A 20485-nucleotide genomic window follows, 5' to 3' on the forward strand; every position below is an offset into this window, starting at 1 on the left:
GAGTGTACATTTGCCGATGCTCTGACCGAGAGTATCACGCTAATATCACTGAGTCAATTTGAAACCTATTGGGAAATCACACCCGACGGCAGTAATCTACTAGACCTAGCACCATGAACACTAACCAAATAATCAACGTATTTAGTATGGATCCATACATGTCCCGGTACAAGTCCTACTGCATACCTTCGGACTTCATTGAAAAAATTCCAAGTGTTAACAACACCCTAATCATTATTAATAGCAGTCCGTCGACTTTGAAGACCGGTCAGTGGCTATGCATCTTTCAAACAGCGAAGAATATTGATTTTTTTTACCCTGTTGGCCTATCGTATAAATTCTACGTTCCATACAACAGCAACTTTATTGAAAGCAGGGGGGAAATCATTATTCAAAATCAAAGAAGAGTACAGGATTTAACAACTAAGACATATGGCTTTCATGCACTCCTCTTTTTCATTTTCAGATGTCGTGGCTACACCTACAAGCAGTTTCTCGACATCTACGTTGACTTACCTCGATTGAACGACTTTTCTAGTGGAGAATATACTTACAAGTTTATTTAATATTGACTTTAGTGCCCTACAAATAAAATGCTCTAAAGATGTATGTGAAATGTTTTATTGATAAAAAAAAATTATATACATGATAAAATTAATTTTCTACTCTTTAGATTTCATCTACTACTAGGTGTTTGTCGACAACAACTAGTGCAGATAGATTATCTGAATTCACAGTTCACTGATCCTGATGTACTGCAATGTCAGGGTCACATTTTCTACAGTAGAGCTTGACTCCACTCTTGTCATATCTCTTTGTATAGTCAATAATACTATTCTCATTCATTCTATAAAATTCATATGTTTCAATTTGCTTATTTGAAGCAATTTCACAAACAGTGTCCTCAAGTGTCGAATCACATTCCGTCACAGCCAAATAAAAATCATTTGGCTTATAATCATAACACAAATTGTCTTCACAACGATGACGTAAAAAGATAATTCGCCGGCAATTACTGCAGTTGAATTGCTAGCCCGGCTTTATTCTTCAGAACTTTCTAACACCACAATATTGCCAATTCTGTGACACTTGCGCCAAATCAAGGTCAGAAATTATCCCGGACCTAATGAAATAGGCCATCCCCCACTGAACGCCTTTGTCTTAGCGCTACCTGGAACATAGGTAGCCTCTAGGATGAGAGTCACACATCTCTTCAAGACAGGAATTACAACCTTTAATTTGTACAGCTTATTCTCTATGCAATTTTCACGTGTTGCACAATCGATACTTTTCATTACACTCCTCAATCATTGTGCAATTTTCGCATGATGAGGACCAACTGCCCAGTGAGTACATACATAACGGACATGTATTGAACGTTTTGTCATGTGTTAACACTCTCACTAGCACAATGAAACTGAACTAGCAACAACAACAAAAATTGTCTGAGATAGAGAGAGGAGTAAATCATCCTTGAGCACCATCTTTCTCATGAAAAAAGTCCTAAATTTCTAAACTAATGTTTAAAAGCATATCCATAATATCATTTTGCCGTGTCGTGATCAATATATCAATAAATTGTGTAAATGCATTTGGACCACGATGTAGAAGCTTCATACAATAGTCTAATGATGAATACTGAGTTTTAATTATATCTACAAGCATTCCCCGAGAAAATGTCTGCCTTGGAATATACAACTTTAGAAAATCATCATCTAGAATCAAACGTTTTTCTATAAGAAATAAATTCCTCATGATTCGCTCTTTATCAAATCTATCCATTTCTTAGAGTCCTAACTCTCTCACAACCAACTTCAGACTAATCAGAATTTCTTTTTGTACTCTAGAAAATATACGCTAGTCTACTATAGAAAGAAAGAAAAACATCATTCATTTAGAAACATTTTTATTGAACATAATAATAATAATAAAATTCACTGATGCATTTTGTTCTCATCAATATATTTCGATAGGACATCTAATGCTGACCGAAGTTTATTTATATGGAGAATATTCACTTTTCCAGCAAAACAAACTCCTCCTGCTTAAACTTGCTTAATGATATCACATATCTTGAATATATAATGTCCCATTCAAGGCATAGTCTACAGCCAGCGGTTATTTCCACAGCTACATTGGGTACTCGTATATCGTTGCTGCTGCTGCTGTCTTTTCCATCATTAATCTCAAATAGTGTAAATGAACCACTCATTTTTTTTTATCCACTAATATCCTCTCAAATAAACTATTCTCTCTCTGAATTCAATTCTCTTACTAATATGAACTACAATGAAAATTACTCCCTATATCCGAATCCAACTACTAATCAAGTTAGTGTGACCGCCACTCTCTGATTGACCCGAAAAAATGGGTGTTACCTCCGAAAACCTGTCTGCCTCCCCATGTAGAGTTCATTGTAATAGGCAAATGGACCTGGTAAACCAATTACTTGAAAATATACACACATATCCATGCCTCAGGCTTGTAAAAGTATATGTGTATTTTCAAGTAATTGGGGCCTTACTACTAAAATACAAGCGTGTCAGATTTCTTTGAGAAATAATAAAATTAGATTTTAAATTAATTATAATCCGTAAAAAAGGTTTGTGCATTAACTGTAAATTCTTATATTTAGTTGTTTTTTTTTTCGACTTGGTTCATTTTCATTGTAAATCTTCTTAAGTAAAGATACAAATTAAACAATTTCGATTGGCAATGGCTGTTCAAAAGATGATAGGTCGTAAGACGCTAATCTTACATAAATAAAAAAAAGAGAAGGGAATTAACCTATTGATTCAACTGTTTGTTTGTATCACTTTTTGTTTTATTTTAGCAGCCATTTAAATTTGTTTCAAATTAGTTTTTGAGCTCCAGAGCTCAAAACTGCATTTATGAAAAAAAGAAAAAATCAGTAGAGGGGGCCATTTCAGATCCAAGCACATGCCCTCCCTTTTCCCATAGGATTCAAGCGCATGCCCTCTGACGTCACTGCGTCCTTTTTTCTATGCAAATTCCCGCCTTGGCAAGATTCCCAGCCTTGGCAAGAGCTCAATACCCTTTTCGGTTAGGTCAGGTGAATTTCTCTGACAAGCCATCTGACGTCACGATACCCACTCCTTTGTTTTTCTATGACATGCCCATTTGTTTTTCTGTGACAAGCCGTCTGACGTCACGGTACACACACCCTTTGTTTTATATGACAAGCCCCTTTGTTTTTCTATGAAGGACCCCTGTATTCCTGTGAAACACCCCTTTGTTTTTCTATGACAGTCCTCCCAGGATTTCTATGACAGCCCTATCCCTTTTCCAAGTGATTTCTATGACAGCCCTCTGACTTCATGTGACACACCCTCGCACCTCTACAATGCGATTAGCTGTTTCTACCAGAGCCCTGTTTCTAGGCATGATTTCCCACCTTGGCAAGATTCCCGCCCTGGCAAGATTCCAAGCACATGCCCTATTTCTAGATGAAATTACCAGGTGTTTCAGTTACTTTGAATGTGGTCGGGATAATGCACAAGTTCAATTAACAGGAGGAGCTAGTAATCCCTCCCATCTGCACAACGCAGTCACCTGTTTTATCAAAGGGATCACACTTGGCAAAAATCCATGACACTATGCCAGCATCTATAAATATATCCGTGCCCTCCATGACTCCATGCCCTCTCTTTTCCCATATCATTCAAGCGCATACCCTCTGGCGTCACTGCATCCTTTCTTATATGCAAATTCCCGCCTTGGCAAGATTCCCATCCTTGGCAAGAGTTCAATGCCCTTTTCGGTTAGGTCAGGTTAATTTCTCCGACAAGCCCTCCGACGTCACGGTACACACCTCTTTGTTTTTCTAGGACAAGCCCCTTTGTTTTTCTATAACAAGCCCCCTATATTCCTAAAAATTCTATGATAATTTCTGTATTATTACTACTTTTAAATTATCTCGAGCAAGGCCAATTGTTAATCTCCATTATCGTCTAGCCGAAGTCCGGATTCCGTCCTCTGAATGAGCAGATACAGACCAAACTCCACCACAGAACGTGGGATGGCCGGATTCCGTCCCCAGAATGAGTAGACATAGACCAAACTCCCCCACAGCGCGCGGGGTGGGTGGGAATAAAAATTTCCCCCCATTACGCATTTTGATATATTTTGCTGAAAAATGCCCCCTGGATTGCATAAGGACTGAGACAAACCACTTGGTGGACTGAACACTTCCTTGGTGGTGGCTAGCGACCAGGGGGGGGGGGCTGTACCTGCAGCAGACGGAGGCGGGATAACAGTAAATAAACACTTGAAAATTACTGCTTTGCGCAACGAAAGAAAAACTATAAATAAAAAGGGCAGTGTTGAGCTGGTGACGGAAAAAATGGCCCTCCTTCCCTCCAGAGACGGCCTCTTCCCGCCAACTATAGGGCTTTGCCCAGACAGAGTTGTTTCAGAGACGACAATGCCGTATACCGTGTGTTCGTTTCTAAAACGTGTCATTGATTTGAAATTGTGTGAATCTAATATCATGAAAAAATCGATAAAAAATATGAAATTAAGTTATATGTATTGTTGTGTCATGATATATTTTATTGTGTAAAAATTTAACTCTAATATCAAGGGCAAGGATGCAGGTAGGGGGCGTATTATGATGATGGTGTGAAATCTAACATCCCACTTGAAGAAATAGATATTTCCATTAAGAATCTTTTGTTGGTATCTCTTAAAACGCTTTAAATCTATCTCTAATAACACTCCCCCCTCCCTCTTACCACCCACTGGGTTGTATGCTAGGATCCAAGATTTGTACCATGAGAAAATGCGATATATTTAAAATACCAAAATAAAGTTCCTTCCTTCTAAAGATAATTCCGACTTCCTATAATTAAGCTAAATCTAGTTTCAAAAATGAAAAGTTCTTAATAAGCAAAGAGAAAAAGTGCAGTTACTTTCGCAAGAAGTTTAAACGATAAGAACTGTGTGAACGTCTAAATCATCAAAAATATTTAAAAGAAATTATTGGACGAAAGATTTACATCCTTGGTCCACTCGAGCCCATGGTGAACCAGTCCTCACGGCGCAGGACTGAAAAGCTATGTTTGATAGTGGGGTAGATGTGCTTTTTAAGTTTATTCGTAAATCAGATTTGGAAGGATTCGTAAAGTTGAAGCAGGACCATTCTGATAGAAGTCTTAAACTCTTTCATCTTGGTCACCATTATTGTCATTTGAAGTGACCCATTGCTGTGCACCTAAATATGTAAGTCAATAAATCTATTGTCTTTTTATCTGTGTTTATTTCATTTATATGTCTGCGTCTAGTCCAATGATGGGTAATTAGTTCGTATGTCTCCAAGGTAAACGCTCCCAAAGGAATCTGATCTCCAGATAGCTCGAGAAAGAAGAGGCCACATTTATATGTCTACATATTCAATTTTCTCTTATTAATTGAGAGTAGCGCTAGCCTAGTTGACACAATCTTTAGCGCTATAAGCGGCGCTGTCAGAGAAATTACAAGGTGTAAGTTCATGACCCTTGGGCATAATATCGCCTTTGACGCGGTCAGTATTTAGTACCGCATTTAGTATAAGCCAAATAAATTTTTCATCGCTACAAATATCAATTTTTTCTATTGCTACAAATGGCGCGAGTCGGAAATTGGAGGAAAACTGTGAACTAATTAGGCTATTAAAACTTTGTAATTTAAATTTAATTATTGGAGAGATACAGACATATAAGAAAAGTAATTAGGCCTATTTCCGCTAAGCTACTACAAGGAAATCATTTAGATATCTCATAGGAGATAATAGTCTTCCCCCAATAGGTTACATATATACTATATTTTTATTTTCTTTAAGTTCTAACTGGGGGAAGTTGGGAAAACTGGGTCGAGTCGACTAAATAAAAAATGGTATATTGAAACAGAAATGGCTTTGTCAAAAGAGGAAGGTAAATGGACTTCGCTTTTAGCGGCGCTCGAATTAGCTTCGAGCAGCTTTGCTTGAACTTTGGCTATTAGAAATAAATTTGTATCCCCTCAAAGAGTTGGGTACAATAGAAAAAATGGAGAAAAGGCTCAATGAAGAATTGTAAAATGAGAAAAAAAAAGTATTCAGGTTTTAAAAAGTAGAATCAAGCACATAATTAGTAATTCTTTTAGTGTTAGGGTAATAAATGCAAAACAGTAGTGCCGTATATCACTAAATAATAAAGTATTTGTACCGTGAATTGAAAGAATAAAATAAAAGATAATACGTAAATAAGAAAAACAAAATCTAGCTGGACCGATGAAACGTTGGTAGAAACAGAAGAATTTTAGGCATAATAGTAGCAAATGGGGTCCTAATTCAGCCTTACTACAGGTAGAGGCTATAAGCTTATTGTTTATGGATAAAAAAACTGCTACTGTTGGGGTTCCAACCCTGTTTCTTTTCCTTTCAAATAAATGACCTATTTCCGTTTCTTTAATCACATTTGTGACCCTTTTGGAAAAATACAAGTAAGGTATTTTCTACAAACTGTGTAGTATTTTCCGTAACACCCAGGCAGGGTAGGAATAAAGCTACAAGGCACCGTCATTATTATATTGACAGGGAGGGTTATTACCTCCAAGGAGAGAGTAGAAATTTTTTAGCCGTAACCCAAGGCGGGTACATTTGGCTTTAGAAAGTGGCCATTTGACCACTCGATCGCGTTACCATACCCTGGGACAGGGTATACTGTAAATAGGGTAGTACCAAACCCGATATCTGCAGAAACGTTGGGGTAAGAGCGGGAATCTCACTAACATTAGGGCTGACAAGGGGCTCTCCCCTTCGAGTAAGTGGCATAGCAATCTTTTTGCGTCATTCGAGTAAGTGGCATAGCAATGTTTTTGCGTCATTCGAGTAAGTGGCATAGCAATCTTTTTGCTTCATTCGAGTAAGTGGCATATCAATCTTTTTGAGTCATTCGAGTAAGTGGCATAGCAATGTTTTTGCGTCATTCGAGTAAGTGGCATAGCAATCTTTTTGCGTCATTCGAGTAAGTGGCATAGCAATCTTTTTGCGTCATTCGAGTAAGTGGCATAGCAATGTTTTTGCGTGATTCGAGTAAGTGGCATAGTAATATTTTTGCGTCATTCGAGTAAGTGGCATAGCAATCTTTTTTCGTAATTAGAGTAAGTTTCATAGCAATCTTTTTGCGTCATTCGAGTAAGTGGCATAGCAATCTTTTTGCGTCATTCGAGTAAGTGGCATAGCAATCTTTTTGCGTAATTTTTTGCCTTTAAAAGTAGTGACCCTGCACATACACCCCAATAAGTGGTGCCAGAGGTAGCTAGCACTACGAACACTGCCATTTCCGAGTGCTTTAGGAGTAGAGATGCTTTGAAAATATTACATTTTAGGAAGTAATAATCAATAAAATTAAATTTGTTAAAGCTAACAAATAATAGGTTAGTTATGCAGCTCCACAAGCAAAGGGAAGAAAAAGATATATAAATATATAATTAAATTACTTGAGGAAAAGAATGAAAAAAAACGAGAAAAGTAACAATAAATAAGAAAACAAAAGTGGAAGCTTAGCATTCGGCGAAAGAAACCGTTAATCACAGAAAATTGAGGCATAGGGATAGGTCTTAAAAGGGTCTCCTTTACCTACACAGATGACCTTCATCTGAATAATGGTGATAGAAAAAATTCAATTCTGAATTAGCTCCGCAAAATGAGTGAACAAGAAAATTTGAATTTTAAACCATGGATGCTTTAGAGCCATATAGATGTAAAACAAGCCAGTGTTCATGCTTGTTTACAAAGAATGTAAGCCCACAAATGACCTACACAGATGACCTTCGCGTGAATAATGGTGGTAGAAAAAATTCAAATTCTGAAATAGCTCCGTAAAATGAGTGAACAAGAAAATTTGAATTTTGAACCATGGCTGTTTCAGAGTCATGTAGATGTAAAACAAGCCAGTGTTCGTGATTGTTTACAAGGAATGATTAAAAATATATGAATATATTTTTATTGGGTCAAGTGTCATTTTTGTTGCTGAGGTCGACTCCCCTCGCACACGTTAGGTCCCCTAGTGGATAAATATCCGCGTTATTTGCGCTTATTAATTTTATGGGTTATTTGTAATGATGGCAAATATCAGACTTAACTTATTGCTTTTTTTATAAACAGATACCATTCAACAAAATTAAGAAAAGTCGTCAAAAGTCTGTCTATTGTTCTTAAAAACTGCTTATTTGAAAATGTCAATTTTCTTTTTATGTTGTTCTATTTATTTAAGAGCGAGAGAGGATGAGCATTTGTAGGTTTTATTTTTGTAGCTAGACATAAGACATACCTTAGTAATTCAGTTTAATTAAAACTACGTTCAATGTTTTGTTAAAACAAGCATCCTTGATTGCTATACTTTGCACACCTTAGACTAAATTAGTCTATGTTACTAAGGATTTGATTAAGTTTAGATGTCTTATTTTTGTTAGTGTTATTTCTATGCCCTTTCAAAGGATAATAGAAAGGTTGAAACATAAAATAACCAATGGTTGGAAGCTTGTGGTCGACTGATAACTACATGGGGTGTTGGACCACGTGTCGTGGTAAGCGTGGAGTGGAACTAACGGCCCTTGTCTGTTTTTTTTAATTTTTTTTGTGTGTACACGACCGTAGGAAGGGATATTTCTCAGTCCTTCAAGTGTAAGAAATTAGTATTTTTATGCCAATCAGGGCCAGTCAAAGCAATACTTAAAGGTTGAATAGAAACTGCAGTGAACTAAGTTTTCGTTTTTTGGATCAGAATGCTTTGAAAGAGAAACAGAGAGTTTACTTTCTTATAGCTCCGAGGAAAAAAAAAACTTTTTAATTTCATTATTTAATATCTATGACGTATGCTGTCCTACAGCTGTGTTAAACATTACTTTCAAAGAGAAACAAAGGCATTAATGTCTTTAGATCCTTGGTGAAAAAATTTAATTTCATTAGTTTTTATGTATGATGTATACAGTAACAGAGAGATCACTGTTCTATAGTTCTGTGACAAAAATGTTCTTTAATTTCATTGTTTTATCTATGACACATCTTGTGCTCTAATTTTTGTGACATATTTTCGCAAGTCAGTCACGTTATATCTTACCTATGCTGACTCAGGTCCCATGGAATTTTCTATAAAAAAAAAAAATTCGACCTATGCCCTAACTAAGATGAATAGTATCCAAAACAAGAAATTATCAGTACAGAAGCGTCTAAATATATGAAATACTTTGTCCTAGTGCAGAATATAATTGTTTTAGGCCTACACATAATATAGGATACCAGTGTAAATATGTGCTGCACGCTTGCTTATTCATGTGTTTCTTACTCGAGAAATATATGTACCAATAGTTGGCTATTGGTACGTTTATATGTAGAATTTCACGGCGGATGTGAAATTATATCTCAATAATAATATGAACAATTTTAAAACCATTTGATCAGTTAAGATACATGGATTGAAACCCTGTGTATGTCCAATGGCGACTAAGTAAAACCCACAAGGAATTCCCTATTAATGCGAAGGTGTTTTTCGCTTAACGGATTCTAATAAGACTTTAATATCATATTTATTTATTTAGTGCTGAAGGGTTTGTTCAAACAATAGCCTTCTAAAAAGATATTGATGTCAGTTCTTCATTACGCTTATATTCTTTGCCATGCATCAACTGAAATCTACGCGGGCAAGCTTGGAACCCTGCATCTAATTACCTCATTGGAAAGTCGAATATGAGACACCAATGTTGACTTGTAATTATAGAAAATCCAAGAGAAGAATAAGGGGAAACGAAGAAGAAAACCTCTGCATTTCAGCTGAGGTTAAATCTGACACCTCCTGAAAACATCTAAGCCAAGAAATAGGGAAGACATTAAAAAAACGAGTGGGTATAGAGGCCTCCATTCGTCCTTGTTATGTCTTGTTCCCTCATTGCAGCGTCGTTTACGTAAAACTTTGTGGTTACGACGCTGCAAATGCGTTTCTTAAACAGCACGGACGTGCGTGAACAATGCAGGCATGAAATAAGTTGTAAAATTAGACCTAAAAAAAAAATTAACCATGTAGCATAAACTCTGTTTAAATGATTATTTTAAATCTAATGTAAAATTAACTAAGTATTGAAAGAAGTTAAAATAAAGTGTATGTAGTAGTGTATATTAGAAAGTATAATTTCCCAATGGGAACTATGTTGTTTTATAATAACCCAATCAATGCATGACTTATTTGTACTATGAGTGTTTACTTTGAAGAACGTTTGATTCTGCCTCGTTATTTTTATTACAGGAAGTAAATGGACACATTGGTTATTGAGCATTACAATGAGCTGCCCAGTACAGATACGACCCAGTAGCATCTATTTTCATCATATCTCAACCAACGAAGAGTACTCACCATAGACTCCAGGCAATTTTTATCCCAGCTTAGTCTACGAAAACAACAGTTACCTTTAATCGTCGTTTCTTTGACCATGAGCCAAATTATGTATCAGTTAACACTATATTTGAAGTTTAATTCTGAGAACCCCATCGATCAATACAAGATAAACGATATTTAACAATATTTGAAGTTAAATGATATTTAAAGACATATGAAGATATTTGAAGCTAAAGTTAAAGACAATTTAAAGTTTAATTCTGAGAACCCCATCGAACAGGTGGATGGATAAAGTTAAATGACATTTAACGATATTTTAATTTAAAGACATGTTAAGTTATTTGCAGAATAAATTACAGATAATTTGAAGTTTAGCAACGAAAAAACCATTGGTCAATGATAGACAAACAATATTTAATTATATATTATGCTGACAGGTCTTTGAACATGTTTGACGTTCAACATAAAGACAATATGGTAAGAGAACCACAATAGTTTGATGACAACCCATTCTAAATCCAAACTTCAATTACCCCGTGATTAACCTAGGAATCACCGCAAAGGCTAATCGACGCAAGCCATGAGCTAACAATTTTATAAAAGGCACAAATGCACAATTTTACGCGAGAATACATTCTCTATGGGCCTCAAAAAATCCTAAAAATGATATGCTGAGAAGAAAAACACCAACACCTGTAGTGGGAAGTATCATTTCCCAGTTGACTATTAGAGAAAACTTGTCGTGTGAAGACAGTCAGGCTCGAACTGTTCCTTGAAGAAAACATAACGTAAATGCTTCAAAATTTTTGCCAAGACAAAAAGAGTGAAGGACAATAATTTACAACAGAAGGGTGTAGTACACTAAGGACTCGAAGGTGATGAATAGATGTGAATCTACATGTGTTACTTCCTAATAACTTTGATAATTCAAAAATCCCAATAGTGAAAGTGTTTTAATATTACCAGTGAAATGGTAAACCCAATATTGTGTGTTTTAAATCGTTTCTGTACGTAGTGTTAGATGTCCAGATAGTTATGTGTAGCGTTGTCGAGATATTCATTTAATGTAGCGTAGATATATAGTAGTGTGCCATATAGACAGCAAAAAAAAAAGCCTTGTAAAAATTGAATTAAAAAAATCTTTAGTATAGTAGCTAGCCTAGAACCATGAATAATCTTAGTCCGGTAGATGAATTTTAGATAGGGATGTAGAATAAAATAAAAAAGGTAATAGGGAAAATTTTTAGCACTCCCGATTAAGCCCTAACATAAATATAAAATAATTATGTAGAAGAAATAGTTAATAAATGGCGAATATTTTAAAACCCAAAAGGCGAGCAATTGCTAATGACGGGACGTCATTAATTGTTGGGAAGGGTAATATGTACCATAAGCAAAATGCGATATATTTAAAATACCAAAATAAAGTTCCTTCCTCCTAAAGATAATTCCGACTTCCTCTAATTAAGTTAAATCTAGTTTCAAAAATGAAAAGTCCTTAATCAGCAAAGAGAAAAAGTGCAGTCACTTTTGCAGGAAGTTTAAACGATAAGAACCGTGTGAACGTCTAAATCATCAAAAATATTTAAAAGAAATTATTGGACGAAAGATTTACATCCTTGGTCCACTCGCGCCAATGGTGAACCAGTCCTCACGGCGCAGGACTGAAAAGCTATGTTTGATAGTGGGGTAGATGTGCTTTTTAAGTTTATTCGTAAATCAGATTTGGAAGGATTCGTAAAGTTGAAGCAGGACCATTCTGATAGAAGTCTTAAACTCTTTCATCTTGGTCACCATTATTGTCATTTGAAGTGACCCATTGCTGTGCACCTAAATATGTAAGTCAATAAATCTATTGCCTTTTTTATCTGTGTTTATTTCATTTATATGTCTGCGTCTAGTCTAATAATAGGTAATTAGTTCGTATGTCTCCAAGGTAAACGCTCCCAAAGGAATCTGATCTCCAGATAGCTCGAGAAAAAAGAGGCCACATTTATATGTCTACATGTTCAATTTTCTCTTATTAATTGAGAGTGGCGCTGGCCTAGTTGACACAATCTTTAGCGCTATAAGCGGCGCTGTCGGAGAAATTACAAGGTGTAAGTTCATGACCCTTGGGCATAATATCGCCTTTGACGCGGTCAGTATTTAGTACCGCATTTAGTATAAGCCAAATAATTTTTTCATCGCTACAAATATCAATCTTTTTTATAGCTACAGATTTTCTATAATGTACTGTTTTTTTTGTGTATATTTGGTTTAAATATACCACTAATATCAGGTCATCCGGGGGGGGGGGGGGTCTGGTGCCATGTGGTGATGGATGGGTGTCATGTCATGGCGGTGTGGATCATTTTGTGGGGCATCACGATAGGCTTGGATTGCAAAAAATTGAATCACGGGATTTAAAAGCATAATTTTTATTAGGAATTGCCTGAAAGATGTCTTGGGGGAGATGTAGCGATGCCATGGGGGTGTTTAATATGGAAACATTCAGGAATTTTTCCCATGGAAGAGGTGAAAATCTGACAGGTACTCAAAGAAATTGATATTTTCCTTAAATGCTCTTAATATGTCTTAATTTGCATCTAATATCAACCTTGTTCCTCCGGTATTGCATGCTAGAGGGGAAGGCGGAATATTTAATCGTTATTAATATCTTGAGAGCAAATGCCTCCCTCGAGCGCATCAAATTGGGAGAGTAACGCATCATTCTAACGAGTGCCAAAAAACAAACGGGGAATCCTAGCTGTCATGCAATAGGTTAATTTTAGAATATGGTTCCAGATACAAAATACTGGAAATGGTTTCATGGACGACTTGCTTGGGGCGCTGTACCATTGGAATTCAATGGTACCTTTCGAATCCTGGCGGGGTTAAGAACTATAGAAAAATAAAAAGGAAAAAATATTCAATGTGTTTCCAGTGAAAAAATGAAATGCCAAAAAAAGAAAATGTCCTGAGGCTTTTGGGTGAAAAATGTCAAAATGGTATTATCTGGGAGTGATAGATGCGCCGTCCATGCGTAAGATGCGCTGACCTTATATAAAGTGTGTGCCCCCCTTAAGCTAATGAAAAAAAATGCTCTGGGGGTTTCGGACGAGAAAAGTATTACTTGGTAGTGATGCACAGTAATTACGTAAGGTGTTTGCTGTCATTACATTACAAGCGGGGATCCCCCCATGAGTTCCTGACGCAAAGTACATATTTGTCCGTTTGAAACGGGGCAAGTCGTAGGACGTCATTGGAGTCCAAGTGTGTTCCTTGCCAAGTGTGTTCCCTTTAATAGAACAGGTGACTGCGTTGTGCAGGTGCGAGGGGTTACGAACTCCCCCTGTTAATTGAAATTGTGTATTATCCCGAACACATTCGAAGTAACTGAAACACCTGATAATTTCATCTAGAAATAGGGCATGTGTTTGAATCAGGCCAGGGTGGGAATCTTGCCAGGGTGGGAAATCTTGCCTAGAAACAGGGCTCCGGTAGAAACAGCTAGTCGCATTGTACAGGTGCGAGGGTGTGTCATGGAAAAGGGATAGGGCTGTCATATAAATCCTGGGAGGACTTTCATAGAAAAAAAAGGGGTGTTTCACAAGGATACAGGGGGCTCTTCGTAGAAAAACAAAGAGGCTTGTCATAGAAAATCAAAGGGGGCGTGTACCGTGACGTCAGAGGGCTTGTCACAGAAAAACAAATGGGCTTGTCATAGAAAAACAAAGGGATGTGTACCGTGAGGTAAGATGGCTTGTCACAGAAATTCACCTGACCTAAACGAGAAGGGAATTGAACTCTTGCCAAGGCTGGGAATCTTGCCAAGGCGGGAATTTGCATAGAAACAAGGACGCAGTGACGTCAGAGGGCATGCGATTGAATCATATGGAAAAAGGGAGGGCATGCGCTCGGAATTCCATGGAAAAAGGGAGGGCATGTGCTCGGATCTGAAATGCCCCCCACTACTAAAATATGCATTTGTACATTTTTATCAGTATCATAGCTTCACGTCAATTTAAAACAAAGCAAGTTAGATATAAATATTATTTAAAAAGCCTTCTTTTTATGTTGACAGCCAAAGGAACAACTAAAGTATTTGTTGGTACAATTGGGGGGCTCCCTGGCAAAACTTCACTAGTCAACAAGTTCAAATAGCATTTACCCAAATGTGCAAATTTTTCTTCTATTAAAAAGTAAGTGACAAAGGATTTTTCAGAATGAGTAAAATAGTTCTTTAAATTCGAAACTTACATGTGATATACCTTCAAGATTTTCAGTGAACTTCACGTCCTCTTTTCTGTCAAAATATTGGGAAATAATTTGGGTTAGCGCTTTAGACCGAAACTTTTCTGGAATAGAAGCATTCAGCTGAAGAAGCAATGTCAGGTATTTTTCTCTATTTTTTCCATCCAGCTTAGGGTAGCCACTATCACCATGATAAATGATTACTAAAAATAAATTATCGATGAAAGGGCTATATAATAAATCCAAAGAGTACACAAAAATTCTTAATGATTGAAAGGACAAGTATTTGTTGCTTCCAACTCTTAATGGTGGAAAAAAGTCTGGAAAATAGAGACTATATATTCAGAACCAAACTTTAAAGGCCATACTAAACCTAATATCAGAAGAAAGAGAAACCTACAATAACTCAAACACAAAACGACAAGAAATTGCTACAAAAGAATAAATGAGACCCAAAGCGAATAGAAATTCAATAAACAAGCATAGCAAGAAAATTTACAACAAGTAGGCTACTAATATAAATGAATAAATAAATCTTAAAACGGGTAAATCTTAATTTGAATATGCAAATCAAGTTTAAAACGAACTAAATTATTTTGATATTGAAGCATAAATAAAACCCAAAACGAACAGAAATTAAATGAAGAATCATAGCAAACATAATACAATAGGTGCTAACAAAAATGAATAAATAAATCTTAAAACGAGTGACACTTAAATTGAATATGTAAATCAAGCTTACGACGATGGAAAATCACTACAAGCAAGAGTTTGGGTATTGCCTCCTTCTCTCACAGAAAAAGTCTAAAACATACTGCGTCATTGGCGCTTTACTGATAACTATATGTGTCTTGAACAGTTCTGAAAGTACAAATAAAAGTAAACTGAATATTTGATATATAATGACATTAATAGTTGAAAGATCATCAGTTCAAACTTTTATTTCACTGTAATTTTTATTTCCATTTTGAATGCTGTAACAACTGGAAAAGAAAGCTATTTTTGTCATATAATTCGTTTTCAGTAAAGCGCCAGTGACGCAGTGGGCTTTAGACTTTTACAGTTAGGGAAGGGGGCAGTATCCAAACTCTTTAGACTTTTACAGTTAGGGAAGGGGGCAGTATCCAAACTCTTGTTCGCTGTGAAACTATTTCTCTTGAACAGCCTTGGCAAGAACTAATAAAATTAAACTGAACATTTGACATATAATGATATTAATTGCTGAAAGCTCATCAGTTCAAAACTTGATTTTAGAGTAATTTTATGTTTATTTTAAATGTTGTAATAAGTACAAAAGAAAATAATTGTAAGATGATTTGTTTTCAGTAAAGCACAAATGACGCAGTAGGTTTTATTGAATAGGATGATAACAGTAATCGTTACGCCTACAGGTAGGGACGACCATAGTACTCGTTATGACCTTATAACTAGAAAGCATTAGGTGAACTTTAGCGTGAAGTTTAAGGGGCAGCAACTTCCTAAATATGAAACATAATGTCTATTCTTTCTGTACGTCAGAATTTTAATCTCACTCTTTTCTTTCAGCTGAAAATATATTGTGTTTCAAATTGATTATTTCTAAAGATTTAAGCCTAGTTGCTTCAAGCTTCATAAAATACTAATCGTATTTTCATAAAGGAATCCAGCTAAAAGGCTGGGTAATCGGGTCTATTAATTTAAAAAGGCAAAGAAAAAAGGTAGAGCAAAAAAGGAGAGGGATATAAAAGAAATATAAAAGAAATGGAGGGTGAAAGGGACAGAAAGAGGCCTGGAGAGAAAAGCATAGAAGAGAGAGAATAGAAGAGAGAAAAATTGATGGAGGGAGAGAGAGAGGGAAAGGGATAGAAAGAGAGAGAAAGATGAGGATTAAAGCTTACTTTCATGAAACAACTGTGCTTCGTGCTCAGTTACACCAACTATAAGTGGGACATCATTGAATTTCCCGGCTTGAATGATTTTATCTGGTATATCAGGCAAAAAGGGTCTTGCTCTTTCTTTGTCTACTCGGGGAACCCAAAGAAACGGAAACATTAAGAACTCCTGAAAACAAGGAATATAAGTGAAGTAAGTAATAAACTGAGTGTAAAGTATGAATAAATGAACAATCAGTATGACGGCATCTAAAATTGTGGATAACTGCCCTGCGTTGTGCCACAGTTTCAGGGGGGTAGCATTTAGGCCTTCAAAAAAAAAATAACATATTGACATAGAGCAACCAAAGATTATTTAGAAGTACGTTATATAATATGCTGAAAGAGCAGTAGAGCAGTAGAGAGAGAGGTGATACCGAACTCTCAGCTGCGACTCGGATGAGAAACCTGAAAGTTTATACGTGGCCACGGAATTCTTATGTTGTTTTAAAATCACTTTTCTGTATTTAGGCTGCATGGCAGCGGAGTGCATCTGGAACTTTGGCGGAAGATTTTTTCTAAGCTTCATGAAGAAATATAAAAAATTAGGGTATGAAAGACACAAAAATTTTCAAACTATTGCCTCATTTGACGAACGAAGATAAAACAGGATTCGAAAAAATACATGAAACACTTCCAAGAAAAAAAAGTTCTGTTTATCTTGAAACACAATTAAGTCATAGGAAAGTAGGTTAGACAAATTTATCCAACTCATTTTGTCTGATAGTGCGGGCTAAAAGTATTATTTTGGCAAACGGTGTTGAATAAAGGGTGTTGAATAAAGGGTGTTACAGTGTTGCTGCAGCTGACATGCCCGCACTACACTCTGTAAACTATACGTAAAATTTAAAGTACTTTCGTCAGGTCATTCTATAGCAAAATCGCTGTAATTATCACTTACCACTATAGAGCTACTTTCTTGTGCTCGAAGAAGATCAGCAGAAGAAGTTTTTTTTAAACATTGGATTAGTTCTTTGGAACTGTCTGCGGGGCACCCTACGGCAGCTGCCACTCTTTTTGCTGTGTCGAAAGATCCGTTTTCTAATGCCCAGGGACAGTAAGCCGTACCTGATTGAGCAATGGCCTGATGGAACAAACCTAATAAAAAATAATCACAATTAGAATGTTTCCTCATATAAAATTTTTTTTTATCTTAACTGTTGCAAAAAGGCTGAAATTGCTGCAATTTCATTAGTTTTTCATTACGACAGTTTTCTTTTTACAGCTGCAGCCGCCAAGGTTACCAAAGGAGCAGAAATTTTTGTAACACCTAAGAATACAAAAATTACCACTCTTTTTAAGATTGGACTACATTAAAAATTTGCCAAGCTAAATGTATGGTTAGAAAATTCAGCTAGAAAATTTGAAGAAAAGGTGGCAACTGCAGATTTTGCTTTAAAGTTCAGTGTGCAATTTTTTGTAAACTTAGAAACCCTCTGCATTTTAGTGGATTTGATGTTATTGGCTAATTATTCATGAATTATTACTCATGAACGCTATTCGTAAATTGGATTAGTATATTGACATACTCAGTACCACCAGTCGCCTGACGCTTGAAATTAGCTATGATAGCTCGAAAGAATTAAAAAAATTTTCCATCAAATTCTTTAGGAGGACTTCATGAAATACTCGATTAAAATAACACTACCTTGAGTGGTAGTTGACAAATCTTTTATTACAATATTTGAAGGGTCTGAAAAATCTTATAATCTTCAATTTCACTCGGGGAGGATAGAGTTTCTCTAATATACTGATTATCAATGAAGTTCTAGAACATTTGATACGAGAATGCAGGTAAAATATCTTCAAAATCCCCTTGAAATTTAGGGAGAAGGGGGATAGGGGGATGGGAAAGCTAGATCTCTCTGATATAGTGATTATCACAAAAGTTCTGAAACAATTGATGCAAGGGTGCTGGCAAAACATATGAACAATCACTAAGATAGTCTGGTAAAACTTGTATTTATCTTGTAAATAATTGGCTTGTTGCTGGGGTTTTTGATGATGTCTTTCTTGATCGGTTGGCATTAATTTGGGATGTAGAGTGGGTGTACTTAGTATATCCAATTTTCTCCAGCTATTTTGAAATTAATAAATCAAATCCTTCAACATATAGTAAATGATTTACAGGGGACATGACATTGAAATGGGCTGTAGCAGAGGTAACATATGAAGCACTTGTAAATAATTCAATACTGGCTAGCTGTACCGGGATTGACAGATGAATCACTTGTAGATGGGCCAACATCAAATCGGCTTGTTGTAGCAGGGTTGGCATATGACTCTAATTGCCCTTTCTTCAGTGGAGGGACTTGATCAGCGCATTTGTCTTTCAAGACTATTATTAAAAAAATCATCCCAATTAAACGATATTTTCATTTTAATGTTGCTTCGTTGAGATTCGATGTTAAACTGAGTTTGCGAACAGGAAGCAAAACATTAATATACCGTTTGTGAAGCGGTAAAGAACACTCTGGGAGATATTTTGGGAACTCATAAAAAAAATTCCTGAGGGGTCTAAAATATTAGTGGGGAGGCCCTTTTGACTCCTGGACGAGATGGCTGCTGCCATCTATAATTGAGTGTAACACTGTGCGGATATAATTTATTCAAGGATTTTTGATCGAGTCTAACGGGTCAATGACACCTTTTTCAAGATTAATTCATTTGTTCTGTCTTGGTGTAATCACTCCAGGGCGAATTTTGCACCTATGTATTGAATTCGAACAATAAAATGTGTTGATTGACTAGATGGGAACTGAATTTCTGAGAAATTGATTACATAATCGGCGGGGAATTGGTCCGCTAACGGGAATTAAGAAACAATATGGCTTCTCTGGTCTTTAGTGTCAGGAATTAGAAATGACATCACTCGATTTCTAGAATTTAAGGGGGACTCTAAAGAGATAGAAATTCCATTTTTAAATAAGGCTTCACTGATCTTTAGGTCACAGAGATAAATTAATATTCTATCGTAACCTTAATAGTGTAGCTAGGTACACCTTCGAGATGAAGACAGATTGAATATATTTAACGCGGGAAATGGTTTATTGGGAATTTCAATTGTGACAGCGCAGGGATGTCGAAACAAAGGAACACGCAAAAATTACTTTTAAGGGATTATTTGGGCGAAACAGTTTGAGACATTTTAGGGGATTATTTGGGCGAAACAGTTTGAGACATTTTAGAATATGATTTAGGCGAAATAGTTTGAGACATTTTAGAAGATGATTTGGGGTAAAACTCTATTGTCGTTATAATACACACGTTCCATTTGAACAGTGTTATGAGGTCCCCTACCCCAACCCCAAAGGGCCCCCCAAAGCCCCAAAAGGACCCCCGGCACCCCCAAAGGGCCCCCCCAGGGCCCCCAAAGAGCCCCCTCTCCCCATTTCTGTAATAATTTTTTGTACACTTGAGACACAGAAGGGCCCCCACATTTCAAAAGGCTTTGTTATATCTTTTCAGAAAAAGTTCTTTTCTTAATATCCCTACTAAACCAATTTTACAACTTGAAGTACTCAGCCTTTTCACCCACAACTTTACCTTACAGCTTTTTGAACACTCCAACACCAAGACATACTTTTCAAAAGGCTTTTTTATGTATTTTCAGAACATGTTCTTTACGCAATGTCCTGCCTAAACCCACTTTACAAGCTGAAGTACTCATCTTTTTCACACACAACTTTACTTTACGGCTTTTTGCATACCCCCACATCAAGCTATACTTTTAAAAAGACTTCATTGTATTTTTCAGAACAAGTTCTTAACATGATGTCCCTCTAGAACCAGTCTTGCAGGTTGAAGTACTCATCCTTTTCACCCACAACTTTACTTCACGGCTTTTTGCATACCCCAACACCACGCAATACTTTTCAAAAGGCTTTATTATATCTTTTCAGAAAAAAATTCTTTGCGTAATGTCCTTCCTAAACCAATTTTACAACTTGAAGTACTCATCCTTTTCAC

General features: G+C 36.3%; 1 protein-coding gene across 1 annotated transcript in view; it reads right to left on the bottom strand.

Moving 5' to 3' along the window:
• LOC148951117 (uncharacterized) overlaps nt 1–20485 on the bottom strand; it is a 159218-nt gene that overhangs the window by 71178 nt on the left and 67555 nt on the right. Inside the window, exons 9-11 of the mRNA XM_089091001.1 lie at nt 17418–17614; nt 16484–16646; nt 14613–14809 (exon numbers count right to left, since the gene is read on the bottom strand). Coding sequence (XP_088947127.1) covers nt 14613–14809; nt 16484–16646; nt 17418–17614 — 557 coding nt within the window. The remainder of the gene's footprint in view (nt 1–14612; nt 14810–16483; nt 16647–17417; nt 17615–20485) is intronic.

Source organism: Artemia sp. Qi Xiang Cuo, chromosome 6 (genome assembly GCF_049724085.1).
Source record: "Artemia sp. Qi Xiang Cuo chromosome 6, ASM4972408v1, whole genome shotgun sequence".
In the NCBI taxonomy this organism is placed as follows: domain Eukaryota; kingdom Metazoa; phylum Arthropoda; class Branchiopoda; order Anostraca; family Artemiidae; genus Artemia; species Artemia sp. Qi Xiang Cuo.